The sequence below is a fragment of the Colius striatus genome, chromosome 5, assembly GCF_028858725.1.
Source record: "Colius striatus isolate bColStr4 chromosome 5, bColStr4.1.hap1, whole genome shotgun sequence".
Lineage (NCBI taxonomy): Eukaryota > Metazoa > Chordata > Aves > Coliiformes > Coliidae > Colius > Colius striatus.
The window spans coordinates 34,271,063-34,288,890 of NC_084763.1; the positions used below are offsets into that span (position 1 = coordinate 34,271,063).

The window sequence follows — 17,828 nt, forward strand, 5'->3', positions numbered from 1 at the left end:
ACACAGGAGATTTGTAAGCATGGCCTTCAGGCTTTGTCAGAAAAATATCCAACATAGGACTCAGCAATATTACAATATGGTAATGTAAAAGAGTTCAAATATTACCAGTAAAAGCAGTTTCCTCTGTCATCCTCCCTCTTTAACTCACTAGTTGCTTTGACAAATCCACTGTTAAACATTATATATACATGTACACATAAAATTGATCAGAGAATTTACTACATCATTCATTTAATTCTACCAGTCATTGATGAATGTGTCAAAAAAGATGAGATTAATGTAGTTTTTCCCTCACTGGAAGCACTTCTAACTAAAATAAATATATTTATTTCATTATTAATAAAACTAAGAGCACAACTGAAAAGTCTTCAATCCATTCAATTGCCAAACCAAATTCTGCCTTGAAAACATAAAGTAGGATTATTACATCATATGAATACATTTCTTACAAAAATCCTCTTTTCAGTAAAAAATGACATCTGTTTAACAAAGTTTACTTTTTCCAGAAAAATATGTACTAAACACTAATTACTATATAAGTTTTACCATAATCATGTCAGAATTTCAGGTCAGCCTGGTTCCCAAGTTAACCTATTGATCCCTGTTAATAAACTACATAACAGTAGTCCATTTCAGAAACTGGATTTTCTCATTATTTCAAGATATGCTAATAATCATTACATATACAGTATATAAGAATTTATTTCATAATTATTATACATCAGAAGTTCAGATCCTGAAGATTTGAAAATGTTCAGTTTTGCTACTTTTGACATTCTTAGCTTCTTACAAGAGTTAAAAACTCAATGACCCCCATAAGAAATGAAAAAGCACTTCTGCTTCAACCCTATAGCAATTAAACCATCCCCTGCAGCTAGTCCCAAATTGAATTAGTCTAAGACAACAGCACACCAAGTGAAAACATTAAAAGTACTGAAGACAGTGAAGGTTCTTGTCATCTTGTTTAACAAACAGGGGTCAAAATCAGAGCTATTTCAATAATCATGTAACTAAACTTTTTTCATGACAAGTTTAAAATACATACTTCAATAGCAAGATTTTTTTTTTTTTAAAAAGTCAAAACCAAGTCACTGTCCTGAGAACAGAGCACGCAAAACTATGCAGTAACAACACTTTTGTTTTGTTTAGAAACTTTGTTATTCCTCAACAAAGTCTGCCCTTCTCAACATATCTTGCACTAGACTTCCGAGCAGCAAATGCATTATATCTACTTTTGTTCAGTAAACAAAGAAAACGCGTACAATGCACTAACAAAAGAAAAGCTTAATTAAATATCTTCCCCAATTTTAAGTTGCAGTCTCTTGGCAGTTCAATAATTCTGCACAGTTAAAACATGGGAAGAGAAATCCATTTCTATCCTATTGCGGAGCTACACTGTTACCACAGTCAAGCCATGGAAAAAGAACCCAATTTTGCTAGACAGGTTCTAAATAGAAAGAAACAAAAGTTTTAAAACAAACCCAAAAAGAGATTCAAATATCAGATATGCTTATTAATATTGGGAAACAACACTCAAAAAACCCAAGCATAACGAAGAACAAATAGAATTTTTTTCCTATCTTCATCAGGGTACACGAACTTTAGCATAATTTTTAGCAACTAAAACATTCTGGAACAATCTCTTCTCTAAGTAGAACATCACTGGCACCACTATGTTAAGTCACATTATGTTATGTGCACTGACAGGGACAAAAGATACCTCCAGAACTTCCTCATCTCCTTATCTCCTTCACTTCACAGGAGTTTGGTACTAGCTCCTACACTCTGCATCTGCTTCAGAAGGAAACAAGTTCACCACCTTGCCAGAGAAACCATCCTAACTCTCAAGGCAGTGCATGAAGAGAAATGAACTACATCCTATTGAAGAATTTAGATCTACGCCTGTTTGCATAGGTTTGACATGCATGTGTCATATTTTGTTGTCAAAAAAACTTCTCACATTTTCACTCCTGTTGCATTTGAGTACAATATAAAACAGGAATGCACACATACAAGGTGTAAGTTGTGCACAACAGTAACATGGATCTAGCTATAAAAGTAGTACTCACATGCCGAAATACAATTGATAATATAACAGCTTTACAAAAAGAGATGAAATATGGAACTGTTACAGCTACTTCACAGCCAAAAAGATAGGTTACAGTAATATATTATTTACTTTTAGCAAGTACTGTTAAATTACTTGAGCACTGTAAAAATCTTTGTATAATCAGCAAGACTCATCAGCCTTAGTGTACGGGTTTTGACTGGAGTAGGGTTGATTTCCTCCACAGTAGCTAGTATGGGGCTATATTTTGGATTTGTGCTGAAAATAGTGTTGATAACATGTTTTTTTTTGTTACTGCTGAGCAGTGCTTACACAGAGTTGAGGTCTTTTCTACTCCTCATCCCACCCCATCAGTGAAGGGTCGAGGGTGCACAAGAAGCTGGGAGGGGATACCGCTGTCCCTAACTGACTCAAGGGATATCCGAGACCCTATGATGTCATGCTCAGCATATAAATCTGAGGAAGAAGGACGGAAGAATGTTTGGAATGATTATGTTTGTTTTCCCAAGTAACCATTACATGTGACAGAGCCCTGATTTCCTGGAGATGGCTGAACACAAGCCTGTCCAAGGGAAGTGGTGAATTAATTCCTTGTTTTGCTTTGCTTGCATGTACAGCTTTTGTTTTACTCATTTAACTGTCTGTATCTCCACCCACAATTTTCCTCACTTTTACTGTTACGATTCTCTCCTCCATCCCAGCTGGGGGAGACTGGGTGAGCAGTAATGTAGTGCTTATTTGACAACTGAAGTTAAACTGTCACAGCTAGTATAAACTTCCATCACAGTACTCAAAGCTTCAAGCAGTTATATCATTTTTCTTTGTGACTTACTCAGAACATGAGTACTAACCTGTGTTTTTCCAAGCAGTCTGTAAGCCTGCTGAACCTTTGTATAATGACTGATATCAAAGTTCTTGCATATTTTAGAGAGTGCTACATCCAGTTGTTCCTATACAAATGACGGGAAAAAAAGTTTTAAATACCACAGAAAAACAGGCCAAATAATGCACTACTTAAACAATAGCAAGTGAGGAAAAGATGGTTTAAAAGTCTAACAATTATGCTTACAAAATAGCCAAAAGTGTACATTACCAGACTATTCTGAGTTGCTTAAATGTTACTTCTTATAACCTAAAGTACTTCAGTCTAACTTTTCTGTCAGTCAAACAAGTCACAACATTTCCAAGAACAAGCACAGTAATAAGTACACTACTTTGTTAAAATCTAATTCAAAGTGATGTTTACTTTGAAAAGGTCTAGCATGCCAATATGGGAGAATTGGGATTTCTAATTTTGTCTACCCCACTTCTAAGAAAAATCCAAACTCAGGGAAAAAAAAGAAAGTGCTCCACAGGTGCTTCAGCTCAAGCAATTGGATTATAGAGTTCTTAACTTTGACTGCCATCTATTAAATAGAATTAACATTATCTGTCTTAAAATTTTATTGTGAAATAGGTCATTTATGGAGTACTACACCAGCACAACAGTCAGTATCAAAGAAGAAAAACAACACACACACACACATCAGCACAATTACTAGTTCTGCCATGAAGGCCATGTCTGAGCATACTGAACAGCCTTGCAATAAATGAAGTTCATCTATTAAGTGCACTGAAGGAAATAAGATCTAAAATAGGATCATATTCTTAACAACTAATAAAGCTTCTAAGAATTTGATTATGAAGCTTAAAACATAATTCTCAGTTCGATACTGTTAATATATTCAGAGATACCCAGTCTAACAAGGTAAGAAAAGAAAACACAAATCAATAACATGATAAAATACATAGCTAGAAGATATTTTCTCTCCATGCTAGTCACTGAAGCTACTTCAATTATTATTTTTTGATCTTGCTATGCAGTCTTACTCTTGCAAATAGAAACCAGAGAACATGGTGGTTTAGTCTCCATGTACTTTTACTTTCACCACTAAAAAATTTTCATTAATTACTTCATTAGCCACAAAATATTTATTAATTTTAATCCTACTTAATTCTAACTTTTTTTTTGCCACCACTTTCCAGCAAGACATCATTTTATACTTATTTGCTTTTGCAATAATATCTACCAACCTAAAACTGCTCTGTCTTAATTGCATGTTTCCCAGCTATTCGAGTCTTACTTCCTATGGCTTAGCACTACCTTATCCACAGTTTCTAGTTTGCTGACCTCTAAAATTTCTGGTGAAATTGACCTCTTGTGTAGCTTATCCAAACACATTGACATGCTGATAATTTACTTTTCACAAATATCTGCAAGTAGTCTAAAGAATTCACCACAGTTCATGGACTGTAAAACATCATACATCTTCATCATACAGGGAGTATAATGTTGCTCTGGTACTCCAAATGTTACATGCATATTTTATTTGTCTGCTTTACTACTTAAAGCACAATTAACGACCAGGCTCATAAGTTTGACAATATATTACAGAGCTTTTAGGTTGAATGCAGCACAAAAGTCTACATGAATAGCAATGCCAATACCATTCCAAAGGCAGTATCTGAAAGAAACGTGCGTGTTCTGTAATGGGTAATAACATGATATTAGAAAGCTTTAGTACCTAGAGGTTAAATACCAACATATACTAAACATCGAAATATTAATTCTTACCTCTATTTGTTCCAACGTGTCTTGCAGTTTTGAATTCAACTCACTATTAAGGAAAAAAAAATGTTTTAAGTAAAACTACTGACCATACAAACACTTCACACCAAGTTTCTTGTTTCCAAAATACAAACTTGCCTGTTACTGGTCCACAATATAGTAATTTACCATAAATCATTAGCCTGTTGTTACTGTATCAGAAAAGCAGCACCATATTTGTTATTACTAAAAAAAAAACCACTTAATGCAGATATTTTCAGTATTCCTAACACTTCAAATTAATGTGTTGCAGTAGCACATTATTTTAGGTTTACAATGCAACAGACCTAAAAGGGTCCAGACAAGACCTCATCCTGCTAGGATTTAGCCATGCATACAAATACATGCATATCTCCCAAGAAACTCATGCTCTAAATGTTTTGATTTAGCACTGTGGTCCATAGCAGAACACATCCAGAAAGGTCAAGGCTGTCAAGTCTTTGCAAACTATGTTATAGTAACTTCTATTTGTTGCTCATGATCTCCTCACAGAAACACTATAAGGAAAATAAAGTGTGAATAACAACTCTCAGAAAACCTTTTTAAGACTATAACTTCTTTTCTCTTGAGACAAGTTTGGTATAGAAAGATCAACAAAAATAGTTACTGTAAGATAAACTATTTAGAACAAAGAAAAGCACAACTGCTCCTTTCCAACAATCAGCTTTAAAAAAATCAGAACACCAGATATAACTACTATGGTTTTGTTTGGAAGGGTTGAACAAGCAAGAAATAGGTAGGATATTCTCTTCAAGAATGGAAAGCACAGAATTCTCATGGGATAATCACCATACCTGATTATAGACAACTTCTGTGTTCTGAATCTTTTTCCAAGGGCTTTATACTAACTACCAAAAGACTGATTCTAGCTTCCCTACCTAGTTTCTCCCTTAAATACCATGCCCATCATTCCTTCTTTCTTGGTTCTGTTAGATAATCTGGATACAACAGGCACCAAGGTTTAAATAGAAAAAATTGCATCAGAAAGAGCCAGCATTAAACACTAAACTGAGTCCCAATATTTCCTTGTTGTTTCTCCACATGGAACAAACCTTTAAACAGAAAAGCCTCTACAACAATTGCATGTTGCTACAATTCCTGATGGAGTTTAAGTATTTCCTGTGACTCCAGTTCTTTTAGCTTGCAAGATGATGCTAGACTGTGCGAGAAGTCTCTCCTTCTTTCCATCTTTAAAACTAGGTACACCATAGATCATCACCCCCTGTATATAAACATATAGTTGGCTGACATGTTGAAATTAAGTGATTTAAAATATAGAAGCTGCTGACATTAGTAAAAACTGATGCAATGCACAGGTAGACTGCACAGCCAAATTAAGCAATTATACCACTGTTAAGTCCTATGAAAATTCACATAGCCTCTAATGGTAGCAGGTACCACGTAAATACAAGTTTGTGAATCCTTTCAAAGAAATGTCACACACGCTGCTATTAATCTAGCTTTTTTTTTACCTTTTTTCATTAAAAACACACATGGATTTTTCACCTCAGTCGGGTAAGTCACATAGTCACACACACAAAGAACTTGCTTATCTTATATTAAGGGACAAAAAATTTCCTGGGCTCCAGAAACCATTTCTTGATTATTGCAGGTCATCATATTTGAGTAATTCCATCTATATCATAGCATAGATTCTCACAAAAACTAGTTCCTTGTTTCCACTGTTATGCCAGGCAAGTCTCAGCGTGCCATCACCTGATGACATGGAAGACTTTGGCAGCTCTAGTACCTGAGCTTTCACGTCACAATTTCCAGCAAATGCCCCAAGATCAGGGCCATTCCAGAACAGCATATATTTCTTTTCTTTTAGGCAAGAAAGATGAGGATGGTTTCAAAAGGTCTTGTTCCACATGAAATACAACCAAGGCAAAACTGCCACATGCTTCTTACTCCTACCTTTTAGTGCAACTCCCGTTCCAGCACTGTCTACCCATTCAACTGAGGGCTCAAGCCTCAATATTAAAAACACACAGTCATAGTTTTTTTCAACCAAACTATGATATATGGAGGTATTTGCAATAATTATAGCCTACGTTTATTCTGACTAATACAGGAAAAGAAGGAGTGATCACAAAATTTCACAAGAAAGGTAACTTTGATTGAGTATTGAAGTGAAAGCATAAAAATGCAGTGTCCAGCTAAATCTGTATGTATTTTCTAAGTCAGAATTATAACGGTAGTACTTTGCCATATGGCTACGTGATTATTATGAAAGCCTATTTACTATAATTGAGAATTTAATTGAAGTCACTTATTTCATTAATAAAAAATGTATTAGAGGTCTTTTTGGTTTTTTTGCATCCCCATCCATACAAATTTCAATCAGTGCATTTTTAGCAGGTATATTACTACGATGTAACATTTCAACCCAAATGCAATAGACAGAGTCATCCTGTTATCTGACAAAAAATTTTCCTACAGACTTTTCAACGGAGTCTCCTCGTACCAGAACTGATCAACAAGCAGAAGGCAAAAGATTGATTTATAAACAAAACCAAATTACATAATATAAGCATCTTCCTAGGAAGAAGACAACAAACAGAGAACAAATAGACATCCAGACTATTATTTCAAAGGAGGATGAGCAGCTACTCTTAAAACCAAAGAATTTTTACCAGGGAAGCTGAAGTGCTTGCCTCTTCAGATTATGTATGCACTAAAATTTAAAAACAACACATTTCATGGAAAGGTTTGAATTCCCTGCTGTTTAAGAGATACACCAAATTCCTACCACCATTGAGTAAGAAAAATGTGAAGAATGACTGTAGAAAGGCACTCATTCTTGTCATATGGACAGTATACAAACAGGAAGATTCAGAGGTGATGCCTCAAAAAAGCACGTTATAAATGCTAGTGTATGTCTGTTTACTTGCCTAGCTGTTCTTTAATGTAAACCTAAACAGAAATGCAAGAGATCTATGTATTCATTTAGCCCAATTCCTGATAGAGATATATTATTCTCCATAACAGACATTCTCTCAGATTTCTGCAAGTAAAACAATGCAGACACTGAAATGCATGCACTGGAGTTGAGATTTACAGCTAAAATGTCATTTTGCTCTCACACTGCAAGCAAAAACAAACTCAAAAAACTCTCTCAGAATACCGAAGCAGTGCTTACTCTTCCTGTCATGATCCTTTTCTTCAAGACTTCCCTTTGAGTGTAACAACAAAGTAAATCCTCACAGCTATTTGTCATGCATCTTCTCAGTATGCTATCAGATTTAAAGTGGTATGACTTTAACAGTAAAATATTCCAAATGGCAAAAACATTAACTGTTACTTTAAGTTCCAAATTTTGCTACACTGGACATACTTTTATTTCAGCTTTAAAGTTTAAACTATTCAACATTAAACAGAAACTTTCGTAAGATGTACACAAAACAGAATTTGAGTCAAGGAAACTATGTAATTTAACCTAAATGTTTAAAGAGCAAGGATTTAAAGATGAGCACTGTAAGATTCTAAGGAATCAAGCTGCTTTTTCAAGCCTAATACTTGTTGCTAATTTCTCCAAAAGAAAAAAACAGAGGAGACATACAGAACAAATCAGATGAATGTTTGGAGCTACATAATATCTGAAAGAGACCTTTAAGATTGAGTCCAGCCTTTGTCCCAGCCCTATCAACCACTAGACCATTTCCCTAAATACAACATCCACCCCTCTCTTAAACACCTCCAGGGACAGTGACTCCACCACCTCCCTGGGCAGCCCATTCCAACGTCTGACAACCCTTTCAGTAAAGAAATTCCTCCCAATATCCAACCTGAACCTCCCCTGGCACAACTTGAGGTCGTTTCCTCTTGTTCTATTGCTTGTTACTAGGGAGAACAGAACGACACCCGCTGTACTACAGCTTCCTTTCAGTTAGCTGTAGACAGTGATAAAGTCTCCCCTGAGCCTTCTTTTCTCCAGCCTAAACAGCCCCAGATCCCTCAGCCATTCCTAATACAATACATGCTCCAAATCCTTTACTAGCTTGGTAGTCTGCCACTGGATGCTCTCCAACACCTCAGTGTCCTTCTTGTAGAGAAGGGCCCAAAACTAGACACAGTATTCGAGGTGCAGCCTCATCAAAGCCAAGTATAGGGGAATGATCACCTCCCTGCTCCTGCAGACAACACTGTTCCTGACACAGGACAGGATGCCCTTGGCCTTCTTGGCCACCTGGGCACACTGCTGGCTCATGTTCAGATGCTGTCAATCAACACTCTCAGGTGTCTCTGCCTGGCAGCTTTCCAACCACTCCTCTCCAAGCCTGTAGTTGTTGTGGGTTGTTGTGGCCTAAGTGCAGGACCCAGCACCTGGCCTTATTGAAACTTAAGGCATTGGCCTTGGCCCAGCCATCCAGTCTATTTAGCTCTCTCTGTAAAGCTTCCCTACACTCAAGCAGATCGACACGTTAACCCAGTTTGGTGTCATCTGCAGGCTTACTAAGGGTGCACTCTATCTCCTCATCTAGATCATTGATAAAGATGTTAAACAGGAGTCGCACCAGTACTGGGCCCTGGGGAACACTACTCATGACTGGCCACCAACTGGATTTAACTCCATTGACTCTTGGACTCAACCATCTAACCAGCTTTTCACCCAGGAAAGTGTATGCCCATCCAAGTCAGAAAAAGCCAATTTCCCTAAGAGAACACTGCAGGAAACAGTGTCAAATGCCTTATTAAAGTCAAGGTAGACAACATCCACAGCCTTTCCTTCATCCAACAAGTGGGTCACCCTGTTATAGAAGGAGATCAGGTTTGTTAAACAGGACTTGCCCTTCATAAACCCATGCTGATCGGGCCTGATCACCTGGTTGTCCTGCATGTGCTGCATAACAGAACTCAGGATGATCTGCTCCATCAGGTTCCTAAGCACTGAAGTCAAACTGACAGGCCTGTAATTTCCTGGATTTCCTTCTTATTTCTTTCTTCCATCCCTTCTTATATGTGGGTGTTATATTGGCTATTGGTTATATATATATCTCCAATCAAATGAGACCTGTCCAGTTAGCCAGGCCTACTGATAAATGATGGACAGTGGTTTGGTAAGCACTGCTGCCAGTTCCCTCAGCACTCTAGGATGTACTCCATCAGGCCCCATTTATTTGTGTACATCAATGTGGAGCAGAAGGCCACTGACCATCTCCTCCCGAATTGTACAGGGGACATTTTGCTCCCATTTTGCTCCTCTCCCCTGTCTCTTGGCTTGTGGGGCTGACTTTCCACAGTGGAAATGCTACTATTACTAAAGACTAAGGCAAAGGCATTAAGTACCTCAGCCTTATCCTCATGTTTTAATACTACTTTCTGGATCTAATAAGGGATGAAGGCTCTCCCTGGTCTTTTATTGTTAATATATTGTTTTATTGTTAATATATTTATAGAAACTTTATTACCCTTTACCTCTAAAGCCAGTTTGACTTCTAGCTGGGCTTTTGGCCTTCTAATTAACTCTCTACATAACCTAACAATGGCTTAATGGAAACTTTACCTGCCAACATGATGCAACAGATACTAACCAATGACATAGTCCAAACATTATAGTGTTGTGACTATGAAGACTACTGGTTAGTAGTGGAGAAGGGAAACTACTGACAATGTTTATAGTTTTATAAATGCCTCAATTTTACTTTTTATGATCAGAAAACGAAATTTCAATCAAAGTTCCTTTAGAGAGTGAGAATTAATGATCACTGTTTTACACCACTTACAAATAAAATTGTAGAGAGGCTGAAATCTGCACAATGTCACCTTACCTTATACAACTGTAGTGTTTGAAAGTGCTGGCAGCTTTCTGGCATTCCAAGCACAGCTGAATAGCACCTGGATAGTCCTCTTCCTTAGGATAAAATAGAATGGAAACTTAATTCGGCTTTTGAAGCCAGCACTGTAACACCCATTTTTCCTTACGTATAAACATTAAAACCAATATATTTTGTCTCTTACGTGTATACAATAAAGTTAAAGGAATCGAGTGGGAGTCTGTTGCAGAACCTAATGTGCAAGCAGTTTATAATTAGACAGTATTATCAATATCTGAAAACAATGTATATTACATTACCTTATGCAAACAACTTGCTGTTTTGTTTCCTTATGCATTCATGAAAAACAATGAACATCTTCCCAGATAACCTTCAAGCCTTTGTTAATACAATATGATCCATTCATGAGCAAGGAAAGAAGTAAGTTCAGGCACTAGCAGGCTGTCATCACAGTTTACAAAACGTAAAGAGAAACAAGGGAGACACTCCCAACATTATACCAAATTAAACAGTATTTAATTTTACATATTCTATAGCTATTCAGAAATTAAAGAGAACTGGCTCACACAAGGCCCCAGGACAAAAAGAACATGCTTTAGAAAAAAATATGGAAATACTTTTTAATTTTTAAGAAGAATATCCAATAGGTGGACAGATCAATCAGGAAGCACGTGAAAAAGCCAGGACAAAACAAAAACAAAACCATACACACAAAAATGTAAAATCCCAGAATCTTGACAACAGAGCATAGTCAGTGACTTGGGTATAATTATTATTTTTGTATTCTATCAGAGATGAGGCCAGAAAGGCTCTCAGAGGAAAGAAAAAACTCATTAGAGGTAAGAGCTTTCCTTTTCTGTCCTAATTATATCTGTTATATTATGTTCTTCAGAAATCTCAAATGCAAAGCTGTTTCTGAAATTTCAGTGTCATTGACTGAAGAGTAAAAATGCAAGGGAAATTTATATTTAGATATTATACTAAAGGAGTTTCTCAAATGAAATTTGTTTTAACAGCAGCATTCTAATGCAGATCAAGTTTAGCTAAAAACACAAAAATCCTACATACGTTATCCATTAGATGAAAACAGAGCAGTACATTGGTCTAAAATGATTGCTGTATTTACAGCTCTTTGTGCCTTTCTCCATCAGAAACCTGGTACTTTTTCCATTAAGTCTAACAGTGTACAAATCAGAAAGCCTGCTTGCATAACATGTACTACTAACGTATCCAAATGCAGCTCACTCCTGTAAGTTATTATAGCTTCATATCTGGTTGATTTTTAATTGAGAATCCTATGTAAATGTTCCTCTGTGAAAGGCTACTAACAGCTCTCATGCGTATTCCAAGCTACTAAGTTCTTCCTGGAATAAAGACAATAAATTGGTCAATATCTGGGATAACTTCCCAGGAGCAGACACTGAGCTGAGCTCTAAAACTGCACTTACACAGAAAGGGCAGTTCTAGCCCTTAACATTTGAAAATCACTGGCAAATTATGATAATTAGACATTAAGATCTGTGTATGAATACAATACCTACATCACAGAATCTTAAGGGTTGGAAGGGACCTCAAAAGATCATCTAGTCTAAACCCCTGTCACAGCAGGACCACCTAGAGTAGGTCACACAGGAACACGTCCAGGTGGGTTGTGAACATGCCCAGAGAAGAAGACTCAACAACCCATCTGGGCAGCCTGTTCCAGTGCTCTGTCACTCTCACAGGTAAGAAATTCTTCCTTGTATTTCTTTGGAATCTCTTATGTTCCAGCTTATACCCATTGCCCCTTGTTCTGTCATTGGACATCATGGAGAACAGCCTGGCTCCATCCTCCTGACACCCACCCTTTACAAACTTGTAAACATTAATGAGCTCATCCCCTCAGTCTCCTCCAAACTAAAGAGCCCCAGCTCCCTCAGCCTTTCATCATAAGGGAGATGTTCCACTCCCTTAATCATCTTTGTGGCCCTGCACTGAACTCTCTCCAGCAGCTCCCCGTCCTTCTTGAACTGGGGGGCCCAGAACTGGACACAATTTTCCAGATGTGGTCTCACAAGGGCAGAGTAGAGGGGGAGGAGAATTTCTCTCGACCTACTGCCCACAGCCCATATAATACACCCAGGGTGCCACTGGCCTTCTTGGCCACGAGGGCTCATTGCTAGCTCATGCTCATCCTGCTGTCTGCCAAGACTCCCAAGGTCCTTTTCCCCTACACTACTCTAACAGTTCATTCTCCAACTTGTACTGGTACATGGGGTTCTTCATTCCCAGATGCAAGACTCTACACTTGCCCTTGTTGAATGTTGCTAAGATTTCTCCCTGCCCAGCCCTCCAGCCTGTCCAGGTCTTGTTGGATGGAAGCACAGCCTTCTCTTGTGTCAGTCACTCCCCCCAGTTTAGGATCATCAGCAAACTTGCTGACAGTGCCCCCCTGTTCCCTCATCAAGATCATTAATGAATATATTGAACAGTACTGGTCACAGCATCAACTCCTGAAGGACTCCACTAGAGACAGGCCTCCAACTAGATCTTGCCCCATTGATCACAACTCTCTGCCTTCTTCCCTTCAACCAGTTAACAATCCACCTCACTACCTGATCATCCAGCCCACACCTTCTCAGTTTTGCTGCAAGGATGCTGTGGGAGACGATATCAAATGCTTTACATCTTTGTCTCAAGACAACTCAAGAGATTGAAGAGATGATTTCCTGTGCAGGTTTCCTGCACAGGGTTTACTTTGCAGAAGGCAATTTCTATGCAGGCTGTAAATTAATACATTCTTGCTTAGTAAAGAATAAATGTGGTTCTTGAGACAAGGTGTATTACTCAAGATGGAAATAAACTGAAAGAATCTGAAGAATCACAACTATTACGACTCGGTTAACAAATTTAGTTAACTAAGGATTATCCTAATGAAGTTCCATTCAGTATTAGCTGTAAATATCTGCCAAACTAGCAAGTTAAAATTGTTACATTACATGACTAAAATATAGTTGTCAATTAAATTCTGAAGCTGTCTTTCATACAATTAAGACAAGACCTTAGTTTTGATCTTTGCAATATCTACCGGATTTTTAGGCAGGATATATACTGCATTGGTAGAATTTTCAGTGTCACAGCCTCCATGCTCCAAAGTTTTCTACAGTTGACTATTAAAAAGCCAACCCAATGAGTAAGGAGAGAAGCTACTACACTTATAAATAAAATACTAAGTAGAAGACCGATACATAAACTTGTACAATAACATTCCAGAACTACTTCATACAGATCCAGAATATCAATAAACAGATACATCTCACCTTTTTTTTAGTTCCATTTAGCAAGCTAAGGCCAGGAATTTTACTGAGGGTTAGGGAAGGGAGTGAAGACTCCACAGCACTGTTACTAAACTAATTCAATCTTCAGTGCCTAGATCTAAATGGAGGGCTAAGTCTTTGACAGAAAACACTCCTTTCCTGGCACAGGGCCTATTTAATTAAATGTAAAGTATTTCTCACAATTTTTTTAAAAGGGATCAATATATATATATTCACCGCACTCACATCCCCACAGTCTGTCTGCAAAAGGAAGGAAAAAGGTCAAAAATAAGATGACTGACAAAAGCGTCCTTAGAATATCTTCAAATTACAATAGTCTGGCAGGGACTTACCTCCAACATCTCGCTCAAACGCACGTCAGTTCTTTGCTAAAAATAAAAAAAACACCAACAGTGATAACTACACAGAAATGAAAAAAAAATATTTGCCTTTGAATAAAAACCAACTGTATTTACCAGTGTTTTAATCGTTCTCAGAGACTTTAGCAGTCCAATAAGCAGTTGTCGTTTCCTTTGATTTGCAAGAAGCCCCAAACTAGTTTGCGTGAAGCCTTCCTTTGCTATATTCAGGTGTCTGCAAAAGTTAAAAATGAACATAAAATTTGATAATATGTAAAATAAAACTTACTGTTAATAAATTCTAACATGTCCATCAAAATATATGCTAGATTGACTTTTTCCTTCTTTAAAACTCTGACATTATTTAAGATACCTTCTTCCATTTGTGCAAATAACAGCTGCTAACTGAAGGCCAGTCTGCAACGATGTAACACGTTCAAGTTCCTACAGAAAGACAACAGGTTGAATAAATATACAAGCTAAAGTCATGCTACACACCAGCAAAGACTCCTGATTAAGTTTTCTTGAGATGATATGACTTCGTAGAGCTACATTATATATTATTTGTTTCCTCGTTCTTTAGTTGCTAAGCACTGAAATGTAACATTAATATAAAACATCTTTTAAAATACAATTATCTTTTCAAGAAAGATAATTGAAATCCATTCTTATTGCAGTGGGATCCTCTACATTTATATACCATACATTTAGGTCAAGAATCTCTCATTAATGCACCACAGTAGAATGATCACAGCTTCAGGGACAGAAATACTGGGTTTAATATGCATTAATATGCAGAGAACAGCAAAAAACTATGCTTCACACGGCGTTTTCTTGTTTAGAAGTATTTGCATTCCACCAATTTATTAGATGTCACTTCATAATTGATGTTAATTGTATTCTGTCGAATTTCAGCTGAAAACTGATCTGGAGCCGCCGTTACAAAGTACCCGCTACACATTCGGGACATTCACTTCATGAGTCAGTGGGAAGGTGAGTCCTATAATGCCCACCAAAAATCTCTGATAAGTATACTGAAAATAACTCTGTGTCCACAAGTACACTGACAGATTATTGACTTGATCTGGCAAATGTGCATTTGAAAACTGTTTTACAGGCACAATGGATTTTTAAATATCCTTTTGAAACTACCATGAGTTAACATCCAGCAGGCACAAGCCATAGCCTGCAACAATGGCATATCAGCTGAGAAGCAGAAGGCAAGGAAGGGAGGCATCTAATAATCTAACAGGAAGAAAGTTCATGAGATGACCAGAGAAAGGAGAGGGGAAAAACAAACAAAAAAACCAACCAACCAAACAAAAAACCCTCCACTACCAAACACAGCCATCATTTCCTCCCACACCCTTTCCAGCTTCTTGATGAAAATGAGAGTTGCTATAACATGACAATGGTTATCCAAGCTGGTGTACACACATAGAACTATTCACCACAGGATAATCCTCAAACTACTTTGATAACAGTACCAAGTTTTTATTTTGCAGAATTCTCACTGTCATTTCCTGAAAAGACCAGATAAAATCAGGCAGAGCTGACCACATGTATAGGGACACTTCTAGTAATAAATGAGTAGGGAAAAAACCCACTTCTCTAGAAAATCAATACGACAGTTGTGCCAACTACATTTTGGGAACAAGTAGAGAAGTTGTGCCAATACTTCTCTGCAAGCAGATAAAGCAGATTTGCTTTGTTTTGCTCTTCAAGATCTTCAACACACTGAGGTCTATTTCCAGCTCAGTCTTCTTCAAGATGCTTTCTTCTCATGACTGTTTGAGATTAGTGGTAGGTTTTTGGTTAAGTGCTCCTAAGAACGGTCATTGTTTTTTTTTCTTACAGAAAAAACATTCTGAAATCATTCCTAAACATAGGCACTAAAGAAATTCCTTTTTAAGTCCGTTAAAGTTATTAGTCAAGCCTGTAAATTAATGTTTTCAGAAAGCCTTCTTAAAATGGTCATATGCAGAAGCTTTCATCATCCTAAAGGCCTCCAGTTCAATACATCCTTAGTTCTTTTCACTCTACAGGTAGGGGTGTAGCATACATAGACAGCTAGTTCCAACCAGGCACTAGCATCTCTGCTAACAAATTACTAGATTTAACGCCCAATGAAACAAGTGCAGTATTACAACAGCACAAAACGGAGTGGCTTACTCTTAAAAAATGTACCTTGTCTTACCTGAACATATGCAGGCTGTTTTTCAAGAATCAAGTCTGCAACTTTCTTAGATACCTTGAAAAGAAGAATATTGTGTGTGATACACACCAATCTCAATTAAGCAGGCCATGCCTTTACTGAAGTTCTACCACTTTGCAATTCATCATTTAGTTTTGTAGTTTTCAAATGTATAAATAATCCTGCCAGAGCACTAAAAAATACTATCAACTTGCCTTAGAGGCAAGATAAGAAAAACGTTTACAGTTCCATCTAGAAATTAACAGGCATTTTAAGATTAATCCTTTACCTCTCTGCTTGCCAAAGAACATTTAAGAACAGAAAACAGAAATAATATGCGACACTGCAAGTGTGTACATTCTGCTTACGGTATTGCTAGAGCACAAATTTAAGTTAATCACCTACCACAGAGATGTAAGAAAGCCATATGGACTCCTACATTTCAGATTGATATTGTATCAAATAAAATCCTTCTCAAAATGAATATTCAGGCTGTGCACATTTTACCCTTTCTTTAGCACACAGAACACGCATATCTTAAAATTTTGTCCGTTGTTTTGAACATTAAGTGGAATGGAATACTATTGAGACCTGCTGTCTGCACTGAATTTAAATAGGCCATTGTTACCCTTACCAGTCCCTTGTGCACAAAGACACAAGCTTAAAAAAAAAATTCAAGACTAAATGCCAAATAAATGCAAGTTTGAGAATAGCGTGGTTTGGTTTGCTTTTCAGCAGGGACTAAGGTATTTAAGAAGAAACTGTTTCAAACATGAAAGATAAATTATTGCTATTGCTCTATATTCCTCTTGGGAAATAATGCTTCCAGAAATGAAAACAAAGCAAAACTGGCTATGACAGTCAGTCAAAACACAATGTGCTACTGTGAAAGAGAGACAAGGAGATTTTGATGTATTTGACTGCTTAGTCAGAGATACCATGAAGCCAGGATGTTAAATCTGCATTCATGTGACATAGCTATAGTGACTTCACCAGATCAGTGCCCACCCTCTGGGACAAAGCCTACAGGATCTTGGGGCTCTAAAGTTGGGGTTTTTTTCACTGCACAGTCTGTATGCTGTGAAATTTTCATCTTGCTTTTCCAACCTGTTCTTCCCACCAGCCCTGTACCTGTAAAAACTTTAGGACAGTAATATACCTGCTAGTCATGCCCTGTCCTAGAGCAAACATTAAGTGTTTGATTCTTCATTCTTAAAGAGATACATCGTACACATGAATGAAAGATGCATTTCATTTTCAGTTTTTACATTGCTTCTTTCCTGACTAATAACAAACTCAACACTGTCAAACATCTGCCACAGCCATATGTTTTTTGTCTTCTTTCCCTGAACACTACTTGTCTGAGATTCCAGGCTATTCTCTTTCCTTTCTTTGGGATGAGCAATATTATCTTAAGTGGCTTCCATTCGTTTCCAAATTGTCTCACCCCTTTTGGCATCTTCCACATAATTGTGTTTATTCTTAAC

The 17,828-nt window shown here is 37.2% G+C and overlaps 1 protein-coding gene across 6 annotated transcripts in view; it reads right to left on the minus strand.

Moving 5' to 3' along the window:
- The window catches only part of VPS50 (VPS50 subunit of EARP/GARPII complex), a 92,962-nt gene that overhangs the window by 59,311 nt on the left and 15,823 nt on the right, over positions 1-17,828 (minus strand). For 5 of the 6 annotated variants that reach the window (XR_009818736.1, XM_061996335.1, XM_061996334.1 and 2 more), the window contains 7 exons: positions 16,345-16,398; positions 14,521-14,591; positions 14,265-14,382; positions 14,142-14,177; positions 10,487-10,569; positions 4,683-4,725; positions 2,920-3,018 (listed from right to left, as the gene is read on the minus strand). Coding sequence is in view for 5 of the 6 variants with exons in the window: in XM_061996335.1 (XP_061852319.1) it covers positions 2,920-3,018; positions 4,683-4,725; positions 10,487-10,569; positions 14,142-14,177; positions 14,265-14,382; positions 14,521-14,591; positions 16,345-16,398 (504 nt within the window). In the remaining variant the exon portion in view is untranslated. The remainder of the gene's footprint in view (positions 1-2,919; positions 3,019-4,682; positions 4,726-10,486; positions 10,570-14,141; positions 14,178-14,264; positions 14,383-14,520; positions 14,592-16,344; positions 16,399-17,828) is intronic. The other variant, XM_061996337.1, reaches the window with a different exon arrangement.